Source organism: Acipenser ruthenus, chromosome 49 (assembly GCF_902713425.1).
Source record: "Acipenser ruthenus chromosome 49, fAciRut3.2 maternal haplotype, whole genome shotgun sequence".
NCBI lineage: Eukaryota > Metazoa > Chordata > Actinopteri > Acipenseriformes > Acipenseridae > Acipenser > Acipenser ruthenus.
In genome coordinates, this window is record NC_081237.1 from 8,178,148 (window position 1) to 8,205,941 (window position 27,794).

The following is a 27,794-nucleotide window of genomic DNA, read 5'->3' on the forward strand; positions in this document are numbered from 1 at the left end:
TTGAGATGGTATCTACGATTTCAAAAGGCCAACCCAAATTAAAATGACGCCCGATATGATACGCAAAAGTTGACAATCAAAATATTTTAACATACTCTTGTTCAGATCCCATTCAACGCTTGCGCCCGCAGTTAAGATGGCGGCAAACACAATCACAATTGACTGAACGCCGTTGGTGCCCCAAACAAAAATGGCGAACGCGCTGCAGTCTGGTGCGGCCGCCGTGACCGATTCGAGATCCTCCAAACCGGACACCGACACCGAGTTCCTGACCCAGGTGGGCGCCGGTGCTGTACTGAGAGGCGCTCTCCTGAAGCTTTTAGAAGTCAGGTCCGAGGACCCCATCGGTTTCCTGGCGGATCATTTTGGAAACCTGGCCCAGAGTTTGGAAAACGGCGATTCGGGGAGCGCAGTCGAAGGAGACCAGAAGAAGAAGCAACATCAGCAGCAAGCGCTGCAGGCGTCCGAGGAGCAAAACCAACACGCCAGAGCACTGTGGCACCTTACACAGGCACACCACTCGCAGAGGTACGGGGGAGGCATGCATGCACGCACCCTCCTTCGGGATGAGAAAACACCTCGCTTTATAAGCACCTGGCACATGCAACGCATACTTTTATAGTCGGTTCCCTCAAATGCATGATTGGTTATTTTAATATATACAAGCTGCTATATAAAATATATAACGCTGATACATAAAAAGAGAAAACCCTTAAGTAGTTCATTATTAATATATTCAACAGAGTTTGAAAATACTAAAAGAAACCAATTGAATGACAGACGTTTCGACTTTGTGTAGGGTGTAGGGAACTTTTTTTTCATGTCTTCAGTATATTCAACACAAGGACAGTAGTGTAGCCCCCCCTCCATGTGAATTCTGTCTCTATCGATTTCTCGAGCAGGATGGTTTCATATCGTGATGACGGAACACAGATACTTCCAGTTACACACCTGGCACAATGGCTCATAACAAGAGAGGCTGCGGCCCACCATCTGCTGAGCGCCCTGATTGGCCTGCTGTGAACCTGTGACCTCGTGAACTGCAGCCCAGTGCTGTGTGCGGCCTCCCAAGCGAACCTGTGGGCTTTTCTACAGGAAATAAAGACACGAACGTAATTCGGTCTCTGTTTTAATCATTAGCAGCCCCGGGCAGACTCCCTGTGGAAAGCAGCTGTGCGTCTTTGTTTGGAAACAGTTAGGACTGTTGTTTTAAGTTAGGGAGGGGGGTTCTGTGGATTAAGGAAGCCGGCCCATCTGTCAGTCCGCACTGTAGGTAAAGCATTTGCATCAGCAGGTGTGTTAGCCTGCAATTTCTTACTGTCCTTCTGCAAGCCTGCAGGACCCATCTGTTGCTGCTGCTGCTGGTGGGGGGGCGGGGTTAAGAAAGGAACAAGGGCCTCCTGTTTCAAGCCAAGGCTGTTGTGCCAAAGTGGACAGTTGCTTTTCTGTTGTGGGTTGATAGATCTCTAACCCTTTCACTTCTGCATTACGTGTGATCTCTGCTCTGGGAAGCAGGTTACAACAGTGTTAATCAGCCAAGCCCATCTGCAATACAGGGGTGAGACTAAACTGAACAAATACAGTTCAGAAGCTTCAGCGTCTATGACGCGTAATAAACAGAAGCTGCATCTCCCTGCCCGTGTCTCAGTTTTATTCTCGGTAGGCAGGGTGGCAGATCTTGCTGAGTAGTAGGGCTCAGTTGACGGATGCTTTTCTGTCCTAGGCTTCGCAGTTTGCTGATGTCGGTTGTATATTGACACTGTTATGGCAGGGGTTTCCACATATACTGCAGTTTTGTGTGGATGGTGAAATGCTAAGAAGTAGGATGAATCACAGACAGGTGCAGTAAGTATGATATTCAAATTGAAACAGTGCCCTAGGGTTGTGTGAGCATAAGACCCAGTACAGAAACAAAACAAAGATTAGCATTATTCAGTATCATATTCCCTCTCGGCCCCCCTCTGTTAACATGTAGAACCGGTTTCCTCTGTCTGTCGCTCTTTGCATTGAATATTACATGAGACTGTCCTTATTTTTCTGGAGTTTGCACAATGATGAAGCCCTGTAGTGATTGGGAGGTAGGGAGGGTGGGTGCCTGTGTCTAAATTTAGCTGCTTGATTTCAACATTTCGAGCACAACTGTACCTGACCTTTTTATAGAGACGTAAACAAGTTTCACAATTCTGCAGTGCGTTCAGACACGTTGTGGCCAGATTGAAAAATATATTTCACATATAAGTAGTTTAACATGAGGGCCGAAGACACTTTTTCAAAGAGAAACAGTATTTCACTGACTTTAAGTTAAGAGAAAGTGAAATGGTTGGTTATGTTAAGAATTTGTTTTGTGCAGCTGCTGGCAGCCGTGGAATCAGCTGCCTAAGTTAGTGCCAGTAAAAACAATCTTGCTGGCAGTAACATCTGCTAACCTTTCTGTCTGTGTCTCCCGGCAGATCTGCGTTCAACAACAATGTGGCCGTGGCGTTCTCGCTCCTCTCGCGGGGGGGCAGGAAGAGGAAGCCGGGGCTGAAGGGCAGGATGTACACGGAGCTGCTGCGGCGCGTCTGCAGGGACGGGGGTGTGGCCGAGCCTGTCTCCGCCCCCCTGATCAAGAAGCTCCACTGCCAGGACCACGAGGCCGTGCCCTTCGACCTCTTCCGCCACGCCGTGCTCACCTGCTTCGTGTTCGCGGACTTCATGCGGAAATCCCGCTCGCTGTTCGAGGCCGTGTCCCCGTCAGACGGGATCCTGTGCCGGGCGGTGCTGGGCTCGCTGCGGGACGCCCTGGAGACGACGGGCTGCTCTGACCCGGCCAGGTACCTGGAGGCGAGCGCCAAGCTGACCCCTGGCAGGCTAGCCCAGGCCATGGACCGAGCGCAGACCCTGGCCAGCGGCACGCCCAGCACGCTCATGGGCCAGGAGGAGTTCATCGAGGAGGCCTCGGCTCTGTTCATCAGCAGGGTGAAGCTGGTCTCCTGAATCCCTGCTAAAGTGCTTGAAGATTACAGAATGAGTCCATCAAACCAGGGATGGAAACTCCCACTGCGTAGCAGTTTGATCCATTCCTGGTTTTCACTACGAGCTAAATAAGGCGCACATGAGCTTGTTACCTCTACACTGGGGCTAATTAAAACCTGGATTGGGGGTGAAACTGCTATGCAACAGGAGTCTTATTTCCATCCCTAGATCATCTGTTTTTTCATGTCTGTTAGCTTTTGCCTGGGTCCCAAATGTGCAGTTTTTTACAGCAAAGATTTAAACTTGCACTTCAACGTTTTGAAGCCTTTTAAATTATGTAATTATTATTATTATTTTTTTTGATGGTCGTTATTTATTTAACATTTTTGTATTATTTTGCTGATGTAAATATAAGTTAACTATAGAAGTTTAAAAAAAAACAGTGAAAAGAGTGGTGTGAATAAATGAACGCTGTACGATTCTGCACGTCGGGGTCCGAACTGTGCGGCTAATAAAACAGACAGCCTCTGTGCTTCTATCGTGAAAAGAATATTGCATCTGACTACTCACTTACCAAAAACCTCGGAGGGGTTGATGTACCAACAAAAAAAAAGCAGTAAGAGAAGAATTCATCATCAAGAACACGTTCCCAGATGAGGTCGTCATGCACGAAAGGGTTGAGACAAAGAGAAACGAGTAATGCTGTGACCCCACTCCACCCCACCCCACTCCACCCCGCTCTTCCAGTAAGAGAGCAGCAGTTTCACTGAGTCATGTACGGGCTCTCCTACACTGAGTGTAAGTATAGGTCGGAGAGGCTGGCAGGGTGTAGAGAATTCTAATCGTTCATGCCAGTGCTAAGCAGGCACAGTGAAGACGTACTGGAGGGGTCCTTCACTTACTGTGAGGGATGTGGGGGGGTGTTCTAAAAGGGTTGGGCTGGGACGTTCCCCTCCAGGTTTAACAGGTAAAGTAGAATGATACCATTAACTACTCCAGGGTGTGAGTCTGGATGGAGGTTGAATTAAACAGTATGAAACAGGGTTGGTCACAGACCCCCCCTCTGGGTTAGGGTGCCTTTTGTTGTCCTCTGGTAAGCATTATGTCAAAAGAAATATACCACAAAGGAGAGCAAATAACACACAATAGCACACTTCACAGCCCCTGCCCCCAAACCCAGGCTTCATGACGTAAAACATTTAAAAAATAAAACCTTGAAAGGAACCTGTGAGAAACCTACATTGGAATATAAAAAAAAAAAGTACACGTATGAGTTATCATTTGGAAAATACATATACATCATTTAAAAAGGAGTTAATCTCTATCGCATCGGTCTGCAGACCCCGCAAAACAACTCGTTTAAAAACCGTGACGCACAATCGTGGTGCCTCTTGCCACTCCGCAACGACACAACAAATGCCTGCCCTCCTACGTCATGCGGGTTTGCCGCAAAGCAGTGTGGGGAGTGTAGTCTGACAAAGAAAGAAATACGTTTAAAAAAGGAAGGATTTTTTTAAAAAAAAATACATTAAACCAAGCCAGGGCCCTGCAATCATTTAAAAGACTCCTACCCGAGTTTATTTACAGATGGCACAGCGGCTTTTCTCCGTGTAAGTCTTCTTTCTTGGTTGCTAAAATAGAGTGGCTATTGATCAGCGCCGTGGGTTAAAACTACAGTTCCCAGAACTCCCAGAGCTTGCTTATCGGCGGGGTGTCTCTTGTTGCAGCGGCTACATTGTGTCTCCACTGATCAGCTGTGCATTCAAAGAGAGAAGCAGCGACGGGCTCAGGCAGGCACGATCGTTTCCGCGGTGTGTTTGGCAAAATTGATAGCCCTTCTCTCTTTTGTTGTGTTTCATTTATTTAGAAATCTGGTGAAACGGAAAAGGGTAAGGCCCGTCCCACTGTGAAACAGATTTTTTTTTTTTTTATATAAATACCATCATTTTATTCGTCTTTTTTTTTGTTCCGTGTAGATTACAAACAGAAACAACGGTAGACTTGCAAACAAACAAAAAAAAGCTTTTCATTTTATTCGTGTTTGTTTTTTATCTGTTTTTCTCGTTTTCTTTAAACATACAAGCGCGTTGGTATTTGTTATTCAGCAGTAATAGTAACAGTGCAATGGCTCACCGCGGACAGTCCGTAGCAAGTTCTCAGAAAGCCCTGATGTTGGAGATGAGGAGTCTGCAGGAGGAGCCAGTGGAGGGGTTCAGAATCACTTTAGTGGATGAAGCGGATTTGTATAACTGGGAAGTGGCAATTTTCGGGCCCCCGAACACGCACTACGAAGGCGGATACTTTAAGGTAAATGTAATATACTGTACCGTAAGTTTATTAATTTGGATATATATATATATATATAATATATATATATATATATATAACGTGTGTGTGTGTTTGTTTTTTTGTATGTTCACAAAAGGTTTAAGTAATTAAAATAATAATTCATTATTTTACGTGTAGAAAGAAGCATGCATACACTGGGCTGTTGTGACCAAGGCGTTACACTGCGAAGCACTCGGTGTATTTAATTTCCGCAGTAACTGAATCATGAACTCGTTTTTTTTTTCTTTTGTCTTTATTGTCTCGGTATAAAACTAAAAACGTGTTTTGTTTTTATTTTTTTAACTTCCGGCTTTACCACCCGACAAAAACCGGAAGCAGTAGGATCACGAACAACAATATATATTATATATTATATATATATACGTGTCACTCTGTTTCCCTATTTCTACTCGTAGTGATTTTCTGTTCCAACGCTGTTACTTTCCAGTACTGAAGTATGTATTTGTACGACTAGCAGTGTGTTGTGTTGGTAAACACTTTCACAAACGGTTCTGTATTCTCGGTACTGTAAATATTCTCGACCCCCCTCCCCCTCCACCCCCACGGTCTGGTTTTGCCTTTGCTCGTAAGCCTACAGACCAAACACGATTTTAAAGAGAATAATATTCGATACCAGCTAATACGCTGAGCTGTTTCTCCAAGCCAAAATATGCCACTGCAGGGCCCCAGAAAAACAAACAAACCCACATACAGGTCCCTGACTCCGTTTCCAAACGGGAGTTCTTTTGTTTGAAACAACAATGGAAATCGTGGTGTTGAAAACAGTGTCGATAAGCAGGGTTAAAACACAGGCGCTTTCCCCCATGGATGTCAATCGTAAGAAGTAAGTTTGTTTTTTTTTAAAACCAGTAATTTGATCTATTTACTGGTTGCACCAGCGCGTCAATGCAAATCTCCTTCCTTGTAGACGACGCATTTAGTTTCTGAGTTACTTCAATGTTGGCAGAAAGCGAGTTCCTCCTCTGTAGTTTTGATATTTCCCTGTAAGGACCTCATTATTATTATTATTATTATTATTATTATTATTTATTTCTTAGCAGACGCCCTTATCCAGGGCGACTTACAATTGTTACAAGATATCACATTATTTTTTACATACAATTACCCATTTATACAGTTGGGTTTTTACTGGAGCAATCTAGGTAAAGTACCTTGCTCAAGGGTACAGCAGCAGTGTCCCCTACCAGGGATTGAACCCACAACCCTCCGGTCAAGAGCCCTAACCACTACTCCACACTGCTGCCCTCACTGCTGTAGGTGGTGTTCTGAATTGTCCCAAGAATGGATAAAGGTGATCCATAATATCCTGGTTTTAGGGTTGCCACCTGCCCCTGTGTTCCTGGGATCTTCCCAGTTTTTAGGAATGTGTCCTGGGAATTCAACGTGCCTTCCCAAGAACACTAAATGCCAGGACCGTACATCTGAGCACAAGCTGGATAAATCTGGATACAATGGCACTGCAGTAGAAGCACGCTGTATGAATTGGTTGTCAATGTAGTCTGTAGTAGTAACATTATCAATGCTTCCTATTGGATGTGTAGGCTTTCTAAAGAGAGGTTACACTTTTAACAACCCCCCCTCTTAACGTTCTGAGGTCCCGTGTTGTTGTTTTTTTTTTTTGTTTTTGTACCTCGGATGTGGCAGACGTAATCGTGATGTATCGTGTGTCGATCTGTCTGCCATGAAGTGATGATGTATACTGGTGCTGCTGCTAAAGTCATCTCCGAGCTGGAATTGCCTTGCATTTGGTAACCAGAGTGCACTAAAACTATTCAAACAGAAACAAAGCCAAGGAGCTTGAGTGAATTCAGGGGCCCGTATCTCTGTTTAGCAATAGCTTAAAACCTGACTGCTGCCTATTGTCTTCCATTACTGGTGGGGATGAAGGTGGGCTCTTGCACGTTCTGTTATAATGTGCGAGTCCTAATGACCTTTGAGTTAGGCTTTTTTATTGTCTGCATCGTGAATTCCCGTTTTCCTCTTTTAACCCCGAAGACCCGACACTGTGAGTTGACCTGCTGTACATTATTAAGAGAGACTGGACAGCAGGGCATCGTTCACCTGACACGTTCGCTTCAATCCTGGATCTGGGAACAAGACGCATAGAAAATGTAACTCCTGGTGACGTGAGGTTTGGGAGAAAGGGCCAGGGAGCTTTTTTTTCTATTTTTTCAACACGTTTAAAAAGTAAAGGCTAATGTCATGTCTTTTAAAACTGCAGTCCAGAATCGTATCGGGTAGCTAGGCCAGCAAGCGTGGAAGTGTCAGTATATTCATTCACCGAAGTGTGTGTGTGTGTGCGTGCGTGCTCGTTCTGTCCAGTCGTCTTTTTGAGCACATTGTTACTCCAGCAATCTGCCTATGAAGCACAAAGCTTTACTGTTGGAGCTATGACCTCACAGCGCATTCCGTTTGGCTGAGAGTTTTTACACTAGGTTTGAACAGTTGTGATTTGTGCTTGGCGGTATGGGCATTCCTTAGCATGTGGTCCTGCAGGACCCAAGAGCTCTGGCCTCTACGTTCAAACCTTTCCATACAGACCTTGGATATGCTAGCAAGTGCATTCCTTTTGCAGTCAGAGACCCGAACAGAAGCTTGCTCCGAATCTTCCTGGTATGCTTTGCAAACCTGTGTACCCCCCACCCCCCACCCCGCTGTCTCCAGCAGAATGTATTAATCAGGCAGTGAAAGTAATTGTGGGCTTGCCCTTCTCAAGCAGGAGCTGGAGGGGCTGGATTGGAGAGCCCTGCTTGATGGATTGTCTCAATTAAACCTGCTCGGTGCTTCTGCAGAGTAGAGCAGCAGGATTTCACAGCAATCCCTCCAAGTCCTCGACTGTAGAGACTGGCGAGCGCAGTTTGGGTTTGATTTGCTGGACAGGCAGGAAGCTAACCGGTCTGTTTACTGCCTGGGATGCGCCTGCCAGTCTGCAAAGTGAGAGAAACGGAAGGAAGGGGGGGTTTAATATTATTGTCATTTTATTCCCTGTAGTCTGTCTGGTAGCCTTTTGGTAAATGCTACAGAGTGAATTTGCCTAGTTTTCTTGCAGAAATGATCATTTTTTTCTGTGCAAGTATGTAAGTCCTTCGTTTTTTGCTCCTAGATTGTATTAAGAGGTAACTGACTTTTAACTTAACCAGAGTGAGGTGTGAAAATGTCACTTCTTTTAGATCAGGGGTGGCCAGACTTGGCTCTCTGCTGTTCTAGTGAAACGTGATTCCTGGAATGATGTATTTATCCTCAGTTATTTTGCATGTCATTGAGCATTTAATGGGCGTGTTACATTAATTGATTAAATAAGAGATTATAGGTCATCAGTTTGTGGTTCTAAATGACAGAGGGATGGAAACATGATGAAATCGAGTATATGGTCCCTGTTATTAGACCGTAGGTCCTCTTTGCCTATTTCCAGTTTGCTTACTGCAGGAAGGGGTTTTATCTCCTGTGTCTCTGAGTTTTGTGTTGGCTGGAGCAGGTGCAGATGAGGAACTGTTCGGTACATCCTGTTTGGTGTTCCCAGGAAATCTCTCCCATTGATGCCGTGACTCATTCCCCAGGGCAGCACCCTGCTGTGCAAAAGCACATGCATTCCTGGAGAGACACTGCACCTCTGTGCAGTATGTAGAAACACAGGTCTGCGGTTAGCTTTCATAGGTACAGTCTCTCACCAGCTTCATTCCACTGCGTTTCTCTGGAATCAGAAATGAAAACACCAGGTACCCCAGCGAGTGGTTTTCTCTCTCGTCTGTTTTTCTCGCTGTTCGTTTTGTTGTGTTTAGACAAGTAGGACTCGTTTCCTCTGCCTTCATGCCTGGGGTAATCCTGTAGTTTCAGGGCTCGGTTTGCACTGTCGGCCAGGTGTACTCCATACCCCAGCTGGGAGACTCCCTGCCCTGGGACTAACATGCACTCCAGGATTATTAGCTCCAGTCTTTAATATGTGACAGTTTAGTATGGGTTGCAAATGAGTATAACTTGCACCCTCCAATACAAATACTTCAGCTCTACGCTCCCTTCTGAATGGTGTCTAGTTCAGGTAGGTATGCAAAGCGATACCCGAATGTGAACGTGCAGTATCAGGTGACTCCCGAGTGTCCTGTTTCTTCTAAATGTGTCCAGTGTGGCTCAGTGTAGGGGTTTGAATGACTCGTAATGTACGTGTTAAATATGCCGTGGCATTGCAGCTATCCTATAACCTTGAGTGTAAGCAAGCAACCCTTGTTTTAGCAGTCGTTGTTGAAATGTGTGCGCCAAAGAGGTCAGGGGTAGGGCTTTTAATAGTGTAGCACTGGCAAATGCATGTACAGTACCAGACCAATACAGTGGAGAGAGGGCTGTGACTGTGCGTGGTGCTTTTTTTTTTAATGGTTCTGGTTGATGATTAAAGTATTGAACCCAGCCACAGCCCATTACAAGTTGTGTGCTTCCCGGTTCACTGTGTGTGGTTTGTATTTTCATGGAGAGAGTATAACTAAATGCAGCACACGTCCCATCGACCTTTCGAAGGAGCTGCTTGATGAATCCTGCGGTCTGATTGATCCACAGAAGCTTTCTTCTCAAACTGCCCCGTTTTTTGCGTTTTAGGCCTCAACAACAGAAGCGAGAATTTATAAATATTAATTTAAATATAAATATTAATTCATGCTACTGCTGCCTTGGTGCATCTTCAAAGCTTTTTAAAAAAATTCAACGTGACATTTAAAAAAAAAATTAAAAAACTGTGGGAGTGTTGTGTTTTCTGCCCTCCCTGATCATCTTGTATGTATGAATATTTAAAGCTCTTTCAGATCAGCAGGAATCAAAGCTGTTGTACACTGCCGATCTCCTCCTGACGCTGGGTTAGGGAGAATGAATATCCTGTTTCTGTAACGCGTGCCACCAGTATCGGATTGACTGAAAAAGGGGAGCAAGTTCACTAATACCTGCAAAGGCAAAAACTGTGAACGGAAGTTGTACTGTTCTGAGATTCTTATAACAGGGGGTGGAGATAAGACTCCTATTGCATAGCAGCTTCACCCATTCCAGGTTTAACTATGTGCTTGATTAGCCACAGTGAGTAGGTAACAAGCTCAGGTGTGTCTTCTTAAACTCAGCAGGAGTGGATCAACCTGCAATGCAATGGGAGTCTTATTTCCATCCCTTGTAAAGTGGTGTAGAAATGTGGCTTTATGGCTCTAAAGCGATTTTGCTTTGATTCTTAATTGTGAATTTTTTTTTTTTTCCCACTGTAGGCTCGTATTAAATTCCCGGTTGATTACCCCTACTCTCCACCAGCTTTCAGATTCCTGACCAAGATGTGGCATCCCAACATCTACGAGGTGAGACGAGCTTGCTTGGGGAGTATCTGCTAAAGATTTCTTTCTTTTTAAGACTCTCTTCAGCACAACAGGGTCATTAACTTGGGGGGGGGGGGGGGGGGGTGTAATATCAAAGTTCTGTATGTAATTTTGAAAAGAAAAAAAATAAACTCACGGAGCGTGCTAACCTTTTTTTTTTTTCTCGCTCCTTCCCTTTGTCTTCAGAACGGCGACGTGTGCATCTCCATCCTCCACCCCCCAGTGGACGACCCTCAGAGCGGAGAGCTCGCTTCGGAGAGATGGAACCCCACCCAGAACGTCCGGTAAGGGGGGCTGCAGCATGCGAGGGGCTCGGAGCGGGAGTCCAGTCTAACCCCACAGCGTTGACTGGCATGTCACGTGGTTTTGTATCTCCCTGTCACTACCTCAGACCCCGTAACATACATCATTGAAATACTGCATTGTACTGTCGGCACGGCAACAGTGCTAAATAGAAATAGACTCTCTCTCTCTGGTGTTTGTCAGTGTGCATAAAAAAGGGGGTGTGGTTATAACCAGGGGTTTTAAGACCCCCTTCCTTGCCTTGCCTCGTTGCCGTGGAGTTCATTGCAAGTCCATTCGTGTCTCGCTGCTGCTGCTGTGTGCTTGTTTGCTAGTCCTTTGCTTTGAGGTACAGCTGCAGGTTCCAGGATCTATTAAGGCATCAAATGAATGGGGGTAACTAAGTACTACCCTTGTACTTCATCTTGCATTAACAGAGTTACAATGTAAGGGAGGGGGTGTTCAGAAACAGTAAGGCAGTGAGGTGTTTCAATCTTGGATCGTGCTACTAAACCTGTAAATCTTTCTCTGTGCAATGTCCCCCACCTCAATAAGCCACGCATTCTCTCCAGGATGTTTTTGTTAGTAAACCTTGGCTCGGTCGCACCGGCTGTGCACTCAGTTAAGAGCAGGTCTGCTTTTCCACATTCGGCTTGGAGGCTTTCACGCTGAAACCTGCTGTTTCGCGCTCCAGGCTGGCACTTGGCTAACTTCAGTTCTCCCTGCCAGGACCATCCTGCTCAGCGTGATCTCCCTCCTCAACGAGCCCAACACCTTCTCCCCAGCCAACGTGGACGCGTCCGTCATGTACAGGAAGTGGAGGGACAGCAAGGGGAAGGACCGGGAATACGCAGAGATTATCAGGTCAGAGGAAACGCACATCGGGGTGTTTGTGAGCGTACGACCTTCACGGTAATGTGCGTGAGTCCCCACTCTCCCCCTGTAACCCTCGCCTGTGTGTTTTATTCAGGAAGCAGGTCCTGGCGACGAAGGCGGAGGCGGAGCGGGACGGGGTGAAGGTGCCCACCACACTGGCAGAGTACTGCGTGCAGACGAAGGCACCGGCGCTGGATGAGGGCTCTGATCTCTTCTACGACGATTATTACGACGACGAGATGGACGAGGACGAGGAGGACTGCTGCTACGTCGAGGACGACTCCGGAACGGAGGAGTCGTGACGCCGGCCGCCTTTAGAATAAAAAGAACGAACTGAAACGGACAGACTCGCACGCAAAAAAAAAAACTAAACAGCAGCAACCTTTTTATTTGTTATGTTTTTTTTTTTGTTTTTTTTTTAAAAGGAAACGACAAATTTTGGATTTAAAAACACAAACCACTTTTTATTATTTAATTGATTTATTTCCCCCCCCCCCCCCCCCCCCCCCCGTCACAACTCCTCCTTGTCGTTTTCTTTTTAAGTTTATTTAAACACGTGCCTGGGTGACCCCAAGGCTGTGAAACATCCTTTTTATAAACGATGTGAGATTTCTTTTGCAGGGAGGGCGTTGCTGCAGTACTGTGGTACTGTGTTCACTCTTTTCGCGTCGTCCTGGGAGTCTGACAATAGCTGCCACACATTCAGCCCTTTAATTGCTAAGTGGTCCACAGCAAAACCACGAAATACTGAGAATGTTATGTAGGTCTCTACCTTTTTTATCCTTCAGACTGTAAGCTTTTATGTGAGGTTGCTGTCTTGTCTTCGATTTTGTTTAAATAGTTTTTGTGTGTGGATTTTGGGGGTACAGAGATGAAATAACCCTCATGCCCATCGGAGCTCGGTCTGGGTGCGGTGGGTACGTTTTGGGATTTGACGACCTGACTTTTCTTTTACAGTCGAACCTGTCTGACTTCTTGTTTTGTATATAAGTAACTCTTATAAGTTGTGTGCTTGGGTGTGTGTGGAAGGGGATGGTGTTTTCTTATCTGAGAAGTCATCCTTGCTATTTCTTTGTTCTTCTCCCCCTTCCTGCCATGAACACAGTTCAATTTGCTTCTCTTGCAGTGAAAACAATTATATTAAGAATTCCTCAAATAAGTTCCTGTTTATTTTTTTTAGCAAATAACTGACCTCAGTACCACGAACTAACATCTCATTATAATAACAGTAATTATAATAATGAAGCCGTGTGTGTTGGGGGGGAGCAGCTAAACGCTTAACGCCTGTGTCCTGCTACTGAGGGATCTGCTGAGCCTCCAATAATCCTGAAATGACTGCAAACACGCTCGCTTTATAATCCACTAGAGTTCTGTGCCCTCCCCCTTTATATATCTATATAGAGAAAGTTAAAGGGGTCATGGTAACACCCCCCAAAGTAAAACAAAACACAAACGCTACCTCCGGCTCACTGTACTTCCACACGGGTGGAGCGGACACCAGTTCACAGGTTCAAACACAGCTTGACTTTCTAAAACCTTCAACAGGTGAAGGCTGTTTGAATTGAACCCTGTGGCGGTCTGTAGAAATGACTTGCTTGGGGATTTCATTATTATTTTCATCATTTTTAACATGTAGGTTCATCAGTGTTCACGCCTGGCTGTCCTGTTGAGGTGTTCACCTCTTTTTTTTTTTTTTAAATCAGATTTGACTTCATAACCTACATGAATTTCATGGTGGTGTCCGAGTGAGGAACGGAAATGCATTGAACTGTTCAGTTTGAGAAATATCCTGTGCAAAGCCTGCTGGGTGTATTGTCAAGCTACTCTGGAAGAATTGTATTATTATTATTATTATTATTATTATTATTATTATTATTATTATTATTATTATTATTATTAATAATAATAATAATAATAATAATAATAATAATATAACAGAATTGGGTTTCTTGAGCATTGCTAAAACTAAAAACGTGTTTTTATAAATATTATAAACACAATGCTCCCTTGGCTTTTGGAGCTGCTTCTTGTCACAGTTGTATAAAGACTAATACTTTCTGAATGTGTTGGGGCTGGCATGGTTAACTCTCTCTCGTGTGTGTGTGCGTGCGTGCGTGCGTGCGTGCGTGCGTGTGTGTATATATATTGTAAAGTTGTGAGTGCACTGTGCTGGATCAGCAGTGGGTGCTGCTATTTTTTTTTTGTAATAAACACATGTACAAAAACACACAACAATAATGTGCATTTAAAATCAGAGAGCCGGCAACACGATTCAGAGCTCCTAGTATATTTAAATAATTAAACTTCAATCACTTTTTAGGGGTGTTTCGTGGTGTTTAAGACTAGCTAAGCAGAATTATTCTATGATTTTTATATTTCTGTTTGGTTTTCAATACCATGAACCATGTATCCAGCTGCGAGTACAAATCTACTGTGGGGGTTTTAAGATGATTTCCTCAGGAGGAATGCTTTTATTTGAATGTATAAAGATCTCGTACATGTAAGGGGGCTGTCAGAATTCAGGCACAGCTCTCACCTCTTAAACTTACATGTTTACATCTGTATGCGGGGTTGGGGTCGATTTCATTTCTTTATTTTCAATTCCTTTTCCTTTTTCAAAATGAATTTCCAGTTCCTATTCCCTTTTAATCAATTCCTGTTCCTTTTGACGGGATTGTAATAAGAAAAGAACGACGTTTACCCCAGTCCTGTTTCGTATGCACCTGTTTTTATGATCACTTCCTCTTCTTTGTGTGTATTTTCTTATTTGTTTGTAAAGCTATTTAAAAACAATAAAAAAAATGATTAAATATCTTACTGAACCTTCTTAAAGTCAGAGCAGATGGGCTATATCTAAAAAAAAAAATACTCTAAACAAGTCTCAGAAACGTTCTACTGGACCCTTCCTTCAAAGTGACCCAGGTTTGCTGTGATACCCCTGGGGCATTCTCCTGTCTCTCAGACTGACAAAGACCTCGGGGTCACTCTAAGCCGTGTCCACAGTATATAAGATGAGGCTATCATTCAAGACAATCTTCTTCCCCTGTGGACTGAAGGACGGCCAGCGTTGTGAGGAGTTCAGGGCCGCTGAACCAGCAGAGATGAAAACATCACCCAGTGCATTACAGGGTGGCTGCGAAACTGGTTTGGCTAAATAGCCCGCATGAGAATTTCTATTGACATGTCAGAGTATTTCTCTATTTACTAGGGATACCCAAGATTCAAGGGTTGCCCCCCTTCATGAACCCCAAATCTGTTACTTGCAGACCAAACGCTCTGCCTTTTCCGATTGGGGGACGAGGGATGTGCTTTTAAAAAATAAAAAAAGGTAGGATTTTTCCATAGCAGTTTTTTCTTGGCTAGCAGCAAACACAGACAATGGTTTTTTTATTTTATTTTTTTTAAGGAGGAAAATAATGAATTCCCTCCCTTCCTCGTGCGGTCTAACTGCTTCTGTGATTACGAGAGGGATGACAAGATTTGAGGGGAGGAGAGGGGGGTGGTGACTTAAAGGATTTTCAGATACTTTCCTGGTGTGTACCATAGGAATAAGCATGTGGCTTCTCCTCCGGTGTTCTGTGACTGCACTAATACATACCCCTTCGTCCACTTGTAAACACGATACTAACTGATTCCAGAGTGCTGGAAGATGCAGTGCCAAAAAATACAACCACCTGGTCAGAATTGCAGTGCTGCTGTTTGGCCAGCAGGTAGCAGTGTGGGATCAGCTTCCGATCCGCGTTGTAGAAATGAAACTGCGCTGGAGAACAACGAGGTCCAGGCTGAGTCGTTTTTTGATAAACGTCGTTTATCAAAGCGAAAACGTGCAATTTCTGATGCATTATATATATATATATATATATATATATATATATATATATATATATATATATATATATATAAAATGTCACATCAGTATCAGTGTATGCTGTACACATTGTACAGACATCTCAGATGGCTGTCACATCAGTATCAGGGTCTGCTGTACACATTGTACAGACATCTCAGATGGCTGTCACATCAGTATCAGGGTCTGCTGTACACATTGTACAGACATCTCAGATGGCTGTCACATCAGTATCAGGGTCTGCTGTACACACTGTACAGACATCTCAGATGGCTGTGTCACATCAGTATCAGGGTCTGCTGTACACATTGTACAGACATCTCAGATGGCTGTCACATCAGTATCAGGGTCTGCTGTACACATTGTACAGACATCTCAGATGGCTGTGTCACATCAGTATCAGGGTCTGCTGTATACATTGTACAGACATCTCAGATGGCTGTCACATCAGTATCAGGGTCTGCTGTATACATTGTACAGACATCTCAGATGGCTGTGTCACATCAGTATCAGGGTCTGCTGTACACATTGTACAGACATCTCAGATGGCTGTGTCACATCAGTATCAGGGTATGCTGTATACATTGTACAGACATCTCTGTCCTGGTGTCCCGGAAGCCTCTGAGGACTCCGACGTCAACACGAGTCGTCCCGCACAGTGAAGCATTGCAGCCTCGTAGAGATGGGATACATTAAGAACAGAAACACATTGTACAGCTCTCAGGGCTACACGCTGCTGTGCTGCACCACGCCTGCGCTGTGCTGTGCTTAACTTTGCTTTCACTGTGAAAGTGCCGCAAGCGAACACTTAGAAACAAACAGTTAAACAAGACGACAGAAAAACGTACATCACTTTTTTTTTTTTTTTTTTTAGGTACCGTCGTTTAAATAAAATATTTATAAACTCTCTATTTCCTCCGAAGCATCTCTGAGCTGTGCAATAGCGCGGAACGCCCTGCTAATTAGATCTGAGCGCCCACCGCATCATTTCTAATGGCTTTTTAATGTTACTAAGACAACAGATGACACGATTTCAGCGTCCGCATTAAGAGCTGGGAAAGATGAAAAGTATTTTTTTTTGTAATGTTACCCTGAGCCCTGTGCAAACAGAAATCGCAATGCGGGCTGTCTGTTTACAAATGAGACCCCTGAGCTCTAGCTGTATTAAAAACGAGTGTGCGTGTTTTTTTTTTGCTTCGATATGTGTTTCTTTCAAAGCTGCACTTCCCAGACCCTGCAAGTGTGAGGGATTATGAGGCTGTGTTCACTCGCCAGGAACGTCAATCTCAACGCTGCGCATTTCCAGGTCAGTATGTAAGCATGTGATCCGGAGAAGCTGCTCTGAGATCCGGGAGGGTAAACTTTACTCAGTCCTGCGTGCGCGTGTCTGCCGGTGCTCTTGTGTGAGGTTGCCATGGCTACCCACTGACAGGTAGGAACAGAAAATAATCCCTTGTGGGTCCACCCATGCAAGACAAATCTTCCAAGACAAGAACACACACACCTTTGGGCTAATGCTGTATACTAATTAATATCTATCTATCTATCTATCTATCTATCTATCTATCTATCTATCTATCTATCTATAAGCTTTTCATATTAATAATTGCATACCTGTAACGACTAGACGCCATTACTACCAAATACAAAATTGCCTCACAGTAAAAGCATAGCATAGTGTAATCAAGTACATGCATAGCCATGGGGAAAGCATGGTTCACATAGATTACACCATGTTCTCACAGAGCAAGAAGGAACTGTGACTGCGGGATGAACCCAGCCACACAGGGGTGAGGAGATGAGGTGGTGGGTCTGCTGGACACAGTGCTTTTCAGAACATACTTAGTCACTATTTAGTCACAGAGGCAAGCTTCACAGAACTTCAGCAATCACCAAGGGGGCAAACTGTCCAGCCTACCATAATGGTCATCCGATCATCCAGTTTATAGAATCATTTACGGGGCGTGTCAGGGCTGTCCCATCCAATCAGCTGCATGTTCAGCTCCCTTATCTACACAGACCTGCACAGGTGACTGCTTTGTGACGTCACAAAGAACTCTCAGCTTGACTGTTCTGAAAGAACCGCCCCCTTGGAGTGGAGTCTCCCAGACAGCTTCTGTGCTTGATGAAACTATACATATAAAGATTTGATTTGTTGCCATAGCTCTAGCTAGGTTTCCGTGGAAACCAATGGCAGGTCAAATCAGAGATTAAGGAATGGAAAAATCCTTTGAGAACAGCAAAACCGCACTTGTATGTTTAGCGTTTGATAGATTTGAAAAGGATTACGGCCTCACCCGCCATGTATTTTACATTTCTTGGAATGTCATTAAAAACACTTTAGGTAAACTTTGTATCAATCACATATTTAAATGATTTTTTTTTTAGAACAGCACATATTGATCCTCATGATTAATGAGAAATAAAGCCTCTGGCAGTTTGACCCTGAACTGTTTATTGACATGGTCCTTATGAAAATATGCAGTGCACAAAACATTGAGAAATTGTCAGGTTTTTGGAAATCAAATATTTGACCATACCTGTTCTGACAGTACCTGTTTCTTTAATTTTCCACACCTGCAAAATGTCTATTGTACTGTATATCACAGCTAATCTGATAAACAGTATCAAGTCTTCAAAATGATCTGCACCAGAGATGCCGAAGTCAAAGCACCAGAAATGATATTTGTGAATACTCGCTCCGACTGAGTGTGCATCACTATCTCCCTGATCAACACAACCAAACCATACCATAACAAACAGCATGCAATGAAAGCAAGCACAAGCCATCGAGCTTAGCGAAGCATGCCACAGCAAGTGCAAGAAAAACTATTAGGAGGAATACGGTAGCTGTGGAGACGCAGCCTGCCATTGGCTGCTTTTAACAAACAGGGGTACTTGCGTGTCTATATGAAGGTACTGCAGGTGCTGGAGTGTCATTCTGTCAAGCAGTTCTCACAGCCCAGAGAGCGACGGACTCCTGATTCAATCTGCCTGAACCCTAAAGCTACACAGCTGCACCACAGTAAGTACAGCAGGGATGTCTCGGCATGTCTGAAGCCCTCCTAATGGGGATGAACCCAGCACTGCAGCATCATATACAGGGTATACAGCAACAGCACAGGGGGACAGGTTTGAAGTGCAAATCTTATTCATATTGTTAAGTTTTTTTTCTTTGTTATTTACTAGCTTGGTTTAGTAATAAATGAAGCGATAGATCTTCTTTTCTTTTTTTGCAGCTATATTAAATAACTTTTTTTTTTTTTTAATGCATGTCCTGGTAAAGTTAATTGCAATGTATTCTAATGCTCTGTATAAAGTACAGAGGCAAAATAATGCAAGATTAGGATCAGCTGGAGATTACATGTGGAAAAATGTATACATTGTATCGTGTTTTTCATGAATATATAACATTGAGTTAATTTTGTAGTGGTTATTGAGTGCTAATAATGACAATCCACTGCAAACATGCAATATCTTGTAAATAATAAGAATTGTTTTCCTGGAAACTGACAGGTACATTTTACTGTCGTTATTTTCAATATTAATATTTACAGTACATATAATAATGTTTTATGAAGCTAGGTGTCATAACTCTAGAAGTATAGGAAAGAGAACTCGTAACAGTTGCTAAAAAAAAGTTTAGCTTTCTTGACTAGAAATATTATTGATAATGTTTACATTTATACATGGTACAATATCATGAAGTCCTGTTGTAATTAAAATGGAATACTGAATCCCCCCTAAGATCAAATAAGTAATTAGAAAACAGACATTAAAACTGAGGTAGATGCATACAGAGGATAAAAGGATTACTCAGAATTAATACATTGTGTGCAGGTCTTACAATGCTCTTAGTACATGCATGGTTTCTATTGTAAATAAAGACACAGTTGACTGGGAATGTTAATTTGCACATCAATTAAGTCATTTCAAGAACACGGACAAACGCATATCGACTCGTCTGTGTTGGTGGTGCACGGACAAGCCCTATAAAAATTTTAAAAAAGTGATTTCTCCAAGGGGACTTCTCTAATTGTTTTCAAATTTTCTAAGATAATTATGAACACACACATAGATCTCTCTCTCCCTCTCTCTCACTCTCTCTCTCTCTCTCTCTCTCTCTCTCTCTCTCACTCTCTCTCTCTCTCTCTCTCTCTCTCTCTCTCTCTCTCTCTCTCTCTCTCCAAACACTCACATTCTCACACTCTGTGTCTCTATTTTTTTTAAATAAGTTGTCTTAAATGTGTTTGAAGAATACATTCCAGAAGAGATTACATCTCCTGTATGCAGCATTTCATACTGTATATAGCACAGGGCCAACAAATACAACTCCTGTATCTGAAATTATATACATATATATATATATATATATATATATATATATATATATATATATATATATATATATTTATACTTGAAATTTCATAGCAAGCAGTCATCTATTTACCCATTCCCCTTTTCCATTTCGGCCACACTTCAATATCCAGCGAACAAACACTTGATAAACGGGTAAGGCGAGACCTTCAATTACCTCTAATGAGCTGGGGAGGGAGGTCTGCTCTGCCTCATTGTTTTATCTTCCCATAAAGACCCATCTGTTGGCTGAGGCTGAGTCCCTGTCTGATGGCAGACAGCAGCGCTGCCCAGCAGGGATTGAGATGTACAAGACGCACACGAATCAGAGCCGTTTCACCCACTTTCACAAGCCTTTTAGTACGTAGCAGGCAGCTAGCTGGCACACTGATACAGTTTTTCCACCTGTTTCACTGTACACTTGTTGCTGAAGACAGTGTTTTCATAATATTTTATGTTCTGAATCGTACTGGTTCAATAGCCGTTATCAAACTGGTAAGCCCAAGAGAGGTAAAGCATATTTAAAAAAAACATGGCAAATCAGAGATAGCTATGGTAAAAGCAAAGCATGATCTTGAGAAATGCATGGTGAAACTATAAAACTACCTTGCAAATTTACCATGGTGAACTTTTGTAATGGGCAATTGGTCTCAGGCTGTAGACTAGGTATCACATTTGGCTTCTATAAATCTTTGTTGAGGTGTTTATTAAATCTTGGTTTAATGTGCATAGGATGGTACCCCTTTGTAAACAAGTTGCATCATAAGAGCAAAAAAAAAAAAATAAGCCGAAGGAAATTAACAGCTGCGTTTTCTCTTTAAAAGGAAATCCGCTACGTCACTACGAACGAAACGCAAACCATGTGGATGCTGGAGAAGATCCGGGGGTCTGTGGAGGAGAACATTCTCCGGCAGGGCGAGTCTGCAGACAAGCAGGGCAAGGCTCCCGTGTACAGCAACGTCCTGACCCCGGACAAGATCCCCGACTTCTTCATCCCTCCCAAGCTGACCTGCATCCCCACGGAGCCGGAGGTTCCGGACGTCAAGCCCAAATCCAACCTGAAGCCCTCCAGCTCCGAGCAGAACGTGAGCACCAGGAAGCCCCCGAGCAGCCCGCGACTCATGAGCAAGCTGGCCGGCGACACCAAGAACCTTCTGAGAGCCGCCAACAGACACATCATCCAGATCGAGAGCGCGGACGAGCTGGTGGACGGCGACTCAGGGGACCTGAACACCAACGCAGACCCCCAGGCCCAGACGGCCATGTCCCTCCCTTACATCCCCAAGACCCAGACCTCCTACGGCTTTGCCACCCTCATGGAGAGCCCCCACACCCGGAGGAAAGAGTCCCTCTTCCACAGCGACCACACCAGCCCGGTGCAGTCTCCCAGCTCCCCGCGGAAGAAATCCACCGCCAAGGTGAACGGCGAGAGCCACCACCTCAACACTCCCGACTTCAACATCTCCCTGGTCAACCCGTACCGCTACTTCAGCGGCGGGGAGAGCGACACCTGCTCCTCCGCGGAGTCATCCCCCTTCAACTCCCCACTCCTCTCCCGCTCCGCCTCCCTTCTCAAGATCTTCTCCCACGAGGCCCAGTCCAAGGTGGCGAAGGCCAAGCACCCCTTCGCCCGCCACAGCTCGTTGTCCACGGACGAGTGCAGCTCCACGGACACCAGCCCCAACGTGCCGCGGAGGGTACGCTGCCTGGCCTCTCTGTCTGCCGGTGGGGGCGCGAGCGGCTCGGACCTTCAGCACTGCCAGGAGCGGCTTCTCAAGGAGCACACCGTCAACCTCCACAAGGGCGGCACCGCCCGGCTCTACGCTGAGTACGACGCCGGCAGTGCCCGGCTGCGGATCAGGGTGATCGCTGCAGAGGACCTCTACGACAAGCACTTTGACATCAAGAGCATCAACTGCTGCGTGGCCCTCTACCTGAACCCTGGCAAGCTGCAGAAGCAGAGGAGCACTATCATCAAGAACAGCCGCAACCCCATCTTCAACGAGGACTTCTTCTTCGACGGGGTGCCCTCCGTGCAGATCAAGAACCTCTCCCTCAAGCTGAAGGTGGTCAACAAGGGCACCAGCCTCAAGAGGGATACCTTGTTAGGGGAGCGGGAGCTGCCCTTGGCCAAGCTGCTGTCTGGGTTGTAAACTAACCTGGCTTTGTGAAGACTGACCCCTCTGGAGATGGGTTCCCCCTCCAAGGATCTCCTTTATCGGATGGCTCTCCTGAACCCAATTGAATGTATTAAAACGAAAGCATCTGACTACATAGCCTCTCATATGCTGCATGTACGTTCCTTGTACACGTTATTGATGTGTTGGTTTAAAGGCGCCCGTGTTGATGTATGGTTACTGTTGGAAACGGACTGTTGTCGTGATGAAGGACTTGTGATGGAGGTACCTGTGAAGGAAACGCAAGAGTTACTGAAAACCGCTTTGATAAGAATTACTGAAAAGTATTGTAAAGAGGGGGAAAAAAATCCTGCCACTTACTGTTTAAGTCATTGGAAGCAGGTGATTGTAATTATTTTGGTTGTTTAACTCAGTGATTCGGGAAATTTACACAAAAAAAAAACAGTAATGTTTGTATGATAAGCTAAGCACTATTATTGACAAAAGACAAAAGTCAACACACTTAAAAAAAGGTAAAGTTAACTCCCTGTGTTGTGTCATTAGTAATTGAATGGTTTCGTTTATACGATATAATTACTGTGCAACGTTTTGTCTTCTTTGGGTGAGTTTCAAAAACAAAACCAGCCGCTGTGCTCTGGTGTCTCTGGTAAATGAGAAATACCGCACCATGCACAACGCTTACAGTCCAGGAAGCTCTTTATTCACTATTGGGTTCTATAGACGTCATTGGGTTCTATCGACGTCGTTGGGTTCTATAGCTTTGGTTTTGTTTTTTTATCTGTCTTAATTACCCCCCCCCCCCCCCCCCTTGAGAGTGGGGAGTATTAATTTATGACACGTCATCAATTCATGAAAATGAAATAAGCGCACATGGTTATTACATGTCAATATTAACGTGTAAATAAGGAAGAGAATCCTCTTTGCAGTTTCAGTCAACCAAAGCTAACGTTTCCATTCATGTCCCAGCTTCAATTAAAGCACGACAGACGCGATCATATTCCATTTCCCTTTAGTCTGATATCAAATGTCAGTTTCTAATTATTCGATCAGAAATACCGCTTCAATATAAACGTATAAACGAAACCATTCAAGCAGGAGAACACGTCAGCGCATGAAGAATTTATATATACACACACACACACACACAACACTTTACACAAAGCACGTCCCAGCAATGTTCTCGGTTTGGTTTTGATAACTTTGGTGTACGTTCTCAGTGTATGTAAAAATATATATATAAAAAAGGGGGGATGTGTTTGTTGGGTTTTTTTTTGTATTTGTTTGTAATGTATATAATGAATGCATTTGTAAATGTCTGTATAAAGTGATATCCTCAATAAAAAAGGTGGATTTGCAGGGTCTTATTAACCCATTGTATTTTTAATCTTTATTTTAGGTTTTCTATTTATAAATGCGTTTTCACATTTTTCTGGGTAGCGGGAGAGTAATACTGCGGGGGACAGACGGACAAACCGCCCACCTGTTTCTATCGGCTGTGACTGTAGCAGGTGAAAGCACTCTGTCAAAACCGAACTGCTAATTCCCAAGAGCCCGGACTGGAGACAAACACCCTGTGCCAGGCAGCTCAAACCAGGCATTCCTAGAACAGAAACGCACTCGCTTTACTTCGAATCTCTAATTGGTGTTTCTATAAAGCCTGGCTGTTCAAATCAAGCGGCTGCTCACTGCTGTCGCTTTGTTCAGTGGACAGTGAGCACATGCCCAGCAATTGAGATCGTTGTAAGATAACAACACTTGTGGTATATGACAGTCTGTTAGCTCTGAACCTCTGAAGCCCTGAATGAATTGAATAGGCCTACTAACAGTTATACAACAGGAAACGAGTCTGAGATCTTTATAACCAGGTAATAATATATGAAACACCGGTAGAATGCTGATCACATCGTATAGAAAGAGAAATGATTTAAAAAGCATATTCTAATCTTGCAATCCGGACCAGTGATATTATTTAGAATCTGTAAGTAATAATTCATTCCAAATCCTGTTCCTCCCGTGTGATAACAGGAAATGGTACAGGTTGGATAAAAAAACACATTACAGAGACTCCCAGTCACCGTTTCTGTAGAAATGTACAATTGTGTTTATGCAGGTGTATTGCACTTTAGGTTAGAGTTGGGAGGGAATCAACAACATCAAAGACTAGACACACATTTCTTTAGTAGAGGAGAGCTTCACAATAACAGGTGAGGGCATTAAGAGGAGACGCTCACAATAACAGGTGAGGGCATTAAGAGGAGACGCTCACAATAACAGGTGAGGGCATTAAGAGGAGACGCTCACAATAACAGGTGAGGGCATTAAGAGGAGATGCTCACAATAACAGGTGAGGGCATTAAGAGGAGACGCTCACAATAACAGGTGAGGGCATTAAGAGGAGACGCTCACAATAACAGGTGAGGGCATTAAGAGGAGACGCTCACAATAACAGGTGAGGGCATTAAGAGGAGACGCTCACAATAACAGGTGAGGGCATTAAGAGGAGACGCTCACAATAACAGGTGAGGGCATTAAGAGGAGGAGCTCACAATAACAGGTGAGGGCATTAAGAGGAGACGCTCACAATAACAGGTGAGGGCATTAAGAGGAGGAGCTCACAATAACAGGTGAGGGCATTAAGAGGAGACGCTCACAATAACAGGTGAGGGCATTAAGAGGAGACGCTCACAATAACAGGTGAGGGCATTAAGAGGAGACGCTCACAATAACAGGTGAGGGCATTAAGAGGAGGAGCTCACAATAACAGGTGAGGGCATTAAGAGGAGACGCTCACAATAACAGGTGAGGGCATTAAGAGGAGACGCTCACAATAACAGGTGAGGGCATTAAGAGGAGACGCTCACAATAACAGGTGAGGGCATTAAGAGGAGACGCTCACAATAACAGGTGAGGGCATTAAGAGGAGACGCTCACAATAACAGGTGAGGGCATTAAGAGGAGACGCTCACAATAACAGGTGAGGGCATTAAGAGGAGACGCTCACAATAACAGGTGAGGGCATTAAGAGGAGGAGCTCACAATAACAGGTGAGGGCATTAAGAGGAGACGCTCACAATAACAGGTGAGGGCATTAAGAGGAGACGCTCACAATAACAGGTGAGGGCATTGTGGTCACGTTGCTTTGCCGCTGTGGTTGGATTTACAGACACCTCTTTCTGAAAGGCTCTTCATGTGAATCCGGTGAAGCATTTACTTCCATTCAATTTCGTTGAAAGCGAGGATGGCGTCATCGTTATTATCAGCGAGGGCTGGGTGAAATGTTTTTCAATAAGACTCGATTGATGGAGGTTTGGATCGGGTTTGATCTTTCAGCTCAGTCTAAGCACAAAACAAATTGCACTCAGTTGCAGCACTTGTCTTTCGCATTGCTTTAAACATGATTGTGGCTGCTTGGCACTTACTTGATGATTTTGTGGCTGATGCTGATTCACTTTTAGTGTCAATTATGGACTCATATTCCAAAAGGATTCCTGTAAAACAAAAGGCATTTTCTTTTCTTTTTATGTGTGGTGGGTTTTATTTGTTAATAGTCACGCTAATGGGATACTTTTAGAGCTAAATTAAGAGATTTTTTTTTTTTGGTCATTTCTTACAAAGCCACGCTGTTTTGCTATTCAGTGAACATTTTAAACAGAGTCCTCTGTTTGCTTTGCTGCCGTCTTCTGGCATTGTGTAACACAGGGACAGCCGAAGCTCGCTCCTCCACTCCTGGTCTTTGTAATCGGTTCAAATTGTTTAATTGAACTGATTACAGCTTCATCCAGCCCCTGGAGCAGTTCATGATCTCACTGTACCTGTTAAACCCGGAGTGGGATAATGGCCCTCCAGGACTAATTGAACACCTCTTGTGTAACAGAATTTATTCTGAAAAGCTGACTTCCTTTTTACAACTAACATCAGGGCCGAACCATCGTCATCAATAAACCGATAAAGCAGCAGCACTGTGCGCAGCAGGGTCTCTGAGGGGGGATTCACAGAGGCAGGCAGACAGGCATGCAGGCTGGTGGGCTCTTAATTGGATGAGCTCCTTGAGACACGGTTAACCAGTCTCTCCCCTCCTCCCACGCCTGCCCTGCACCTCATAGACAATAACAGGTCTTTCCTTGCCTGCAGTACTCCAGAAGCACTAATGGCTCTACTCCTTGTTAAACATTTGAAAGCTTTTTGATTCCTCTGCAGGCTTCATTATGTATGTCTGTGTCTGACGTGCAATGCAGTTTTTGTATTCTGAAATATCCAACACATTTTTCATATATGTAAGACATACGGTCAATGCATTCCTAACATGTTATCCCTTTTTCTGACCCATCAGCTGAGAGTATTGTCCCGTGTCTTGCATTTTGATCTGTTGTGCAAATAGACGTAATAGGACTGTAATCAATCAATTATACAGTATCATTACAATTCCACAGGTGTGCCAAGGTTCCGCTGCAAATCACCATTGTAATTGCAATTAACTCCGAATTCCACAATTCCAATTCTGGTCTGCTAAGAGCCAGCCAGACAGTTAGCAAACATCCCAGGAAGACCGGGATGCTGGTTGAAACTCACATTAAACTGCGGTGTGTCATCTGTAATAACACAGTCACCAATCTGCTCAAGTGCACACGGCGCTGTCTGCAATACCATTTCAGCGAAGGAGCCTTTGTCTTCAAGTGCGTTCGTGCGCGCACTGCATCCCTTGTTTATTTTTAAACACGGGAAAGCAAATGCCAGGGCAATTGCTTGGATAAAAATATACGCTCTCAGATGGTAGAGTGGCGCGGGCAATTACCTGGAAATAAGCGCTGAAACAAAGGAGTCTGGCTTCTGGAGGGGGCAAAATCTGTTTGATTTAAAAAAAAAAAAAAACGGTTTTATATTTTTGTTTAAATGAACTTCTTATAGCACAGGGCACACTTTAATAGATGCTGAATTTGTAATACTGGTAATGGCAAAAAGCGATAGCAGTTTGTCTGAAAAAATAGAGCACATATATTGTGTTAAAGTGTTTGTACTATATGTGCTTCCTATTAAAATAAAGCTCTTGATCAAAATCTACCCTGTCTATATTTAATAATAATAATAAAAATAATGATGTCGTTTTCTTTATATCCTTGTACACTGTTCTGAAAACCTGACATTTTCACTGCCATACCGAGGCTGTAAAATGAAATTTCAGCTCCAATCCACTTTTAAAACTCTCAATGTGGAAGTTAATCTCCATTCATTGGAATTTGGTTGTAAAGGTGAGGGAAGGACAGCTTTTCTTGGTTTGAATTCCACACATTAGTGAATGGATTCCTGGAATACCTGCTGATGAATTCCGAGTAGGAGCATGGGCACTCCCCTAATGACTAGCCGGGGAGTCACTATCATGAACCTTTTCAATTCACAGGCTGCTCAACCAGAGAGGCTCAGAAAGCTGAGAAAGAGCAGCGCGCAGCGACTGCAGAAAGAAAAAAAGCAGTCGTACCAACAGAAAGATAAAAGCAGTCGTACCAACTTAGTATTTCTGGGAACTGACAACAGTTACCCCCAAGCACAGGCAGGTGAAAGTGAAGGTTTTCCAAAACCATTCCCCTTGAAAAGGTTCTGCTTTTAGACTGCGTCTCAAGCTGTGCGCTCCCACTGCGCTCTGAAATGAGTTTGAAGTTC

General features: G+C 44.0%; 3 protein-coding genes across 3 annotated transcripts; all 3 read left to right on the forward strand.

Annotated features, from left to right (window-relative positions):
* Positions 1-55: 55 nt before the first annotated feature.
* LOC117966227 (tubulin polyglutamylase complex subunit 1-like) lies at positions 56-3,505 on the forward strand. The gene is made up of 2 exons (XM_034911939.2): positions 56-528; positions 2,451-3,505. The coding sequence occupies exons 1-2, from the start codon at positions 191-193 to the stop codon at positions 2,974-2,976; spliced, it is 864 nt and encodes a 287-aa protein (XP_034767830.2). The 5' UTR covers positions 56-190; the 3' UTR covers positions 2,977-3,505.
* Positions 3,506-4,679: 1,174 nt separating this feature from the next.
* LOC117401328 (ubiquitin-conjugating enzyme E2 R1-like) lies at positions 4,680-14,612 on the forward strand. Its single transcript, XM_034001922.3, has 5 exons — positions 4,680-5,262; positions 10,536-10,622; positions 10,827-10,924; positions 11,652-11,786; positions 11,893-14,612. Exons 1-5 carry the CDS (start codon positions 5,080-5,082, stop codon positions 12,098-12,100), a joined length of 711 nt encoding a protein of 236 aa, XP_033857813.3. The 5' UTR covers positions 4,680-5,079; the 3' UTR covers positions 12,101-14,612.
* A 3,934-nt stretch (positions 14,613-18,546) lies between these two features.
* LOC117401361 (C2 calcium-dependent domain-containing protein 4C) lies at positions 18,547-23,490 on the forward strand. The gene is made up of 2 exons (XM_034001974.3): positions 18,547-18,670; positions 20,826-23,490. The coding sequence occupies exon 2, from the start codon at positions 20,862-20,864 to the stop codon at positions 22,152-22,154; it is 1,293 nt and encodes a 430-aa protein (XP_033857865.2). The 5' UTR covers positions 18,547-18,670; positions 20,826-20,861; the 3' UTR covers positions 22,155-23,490.
* Positions 23,491-27,794: the final 4,304 nt, after the last annotated feature.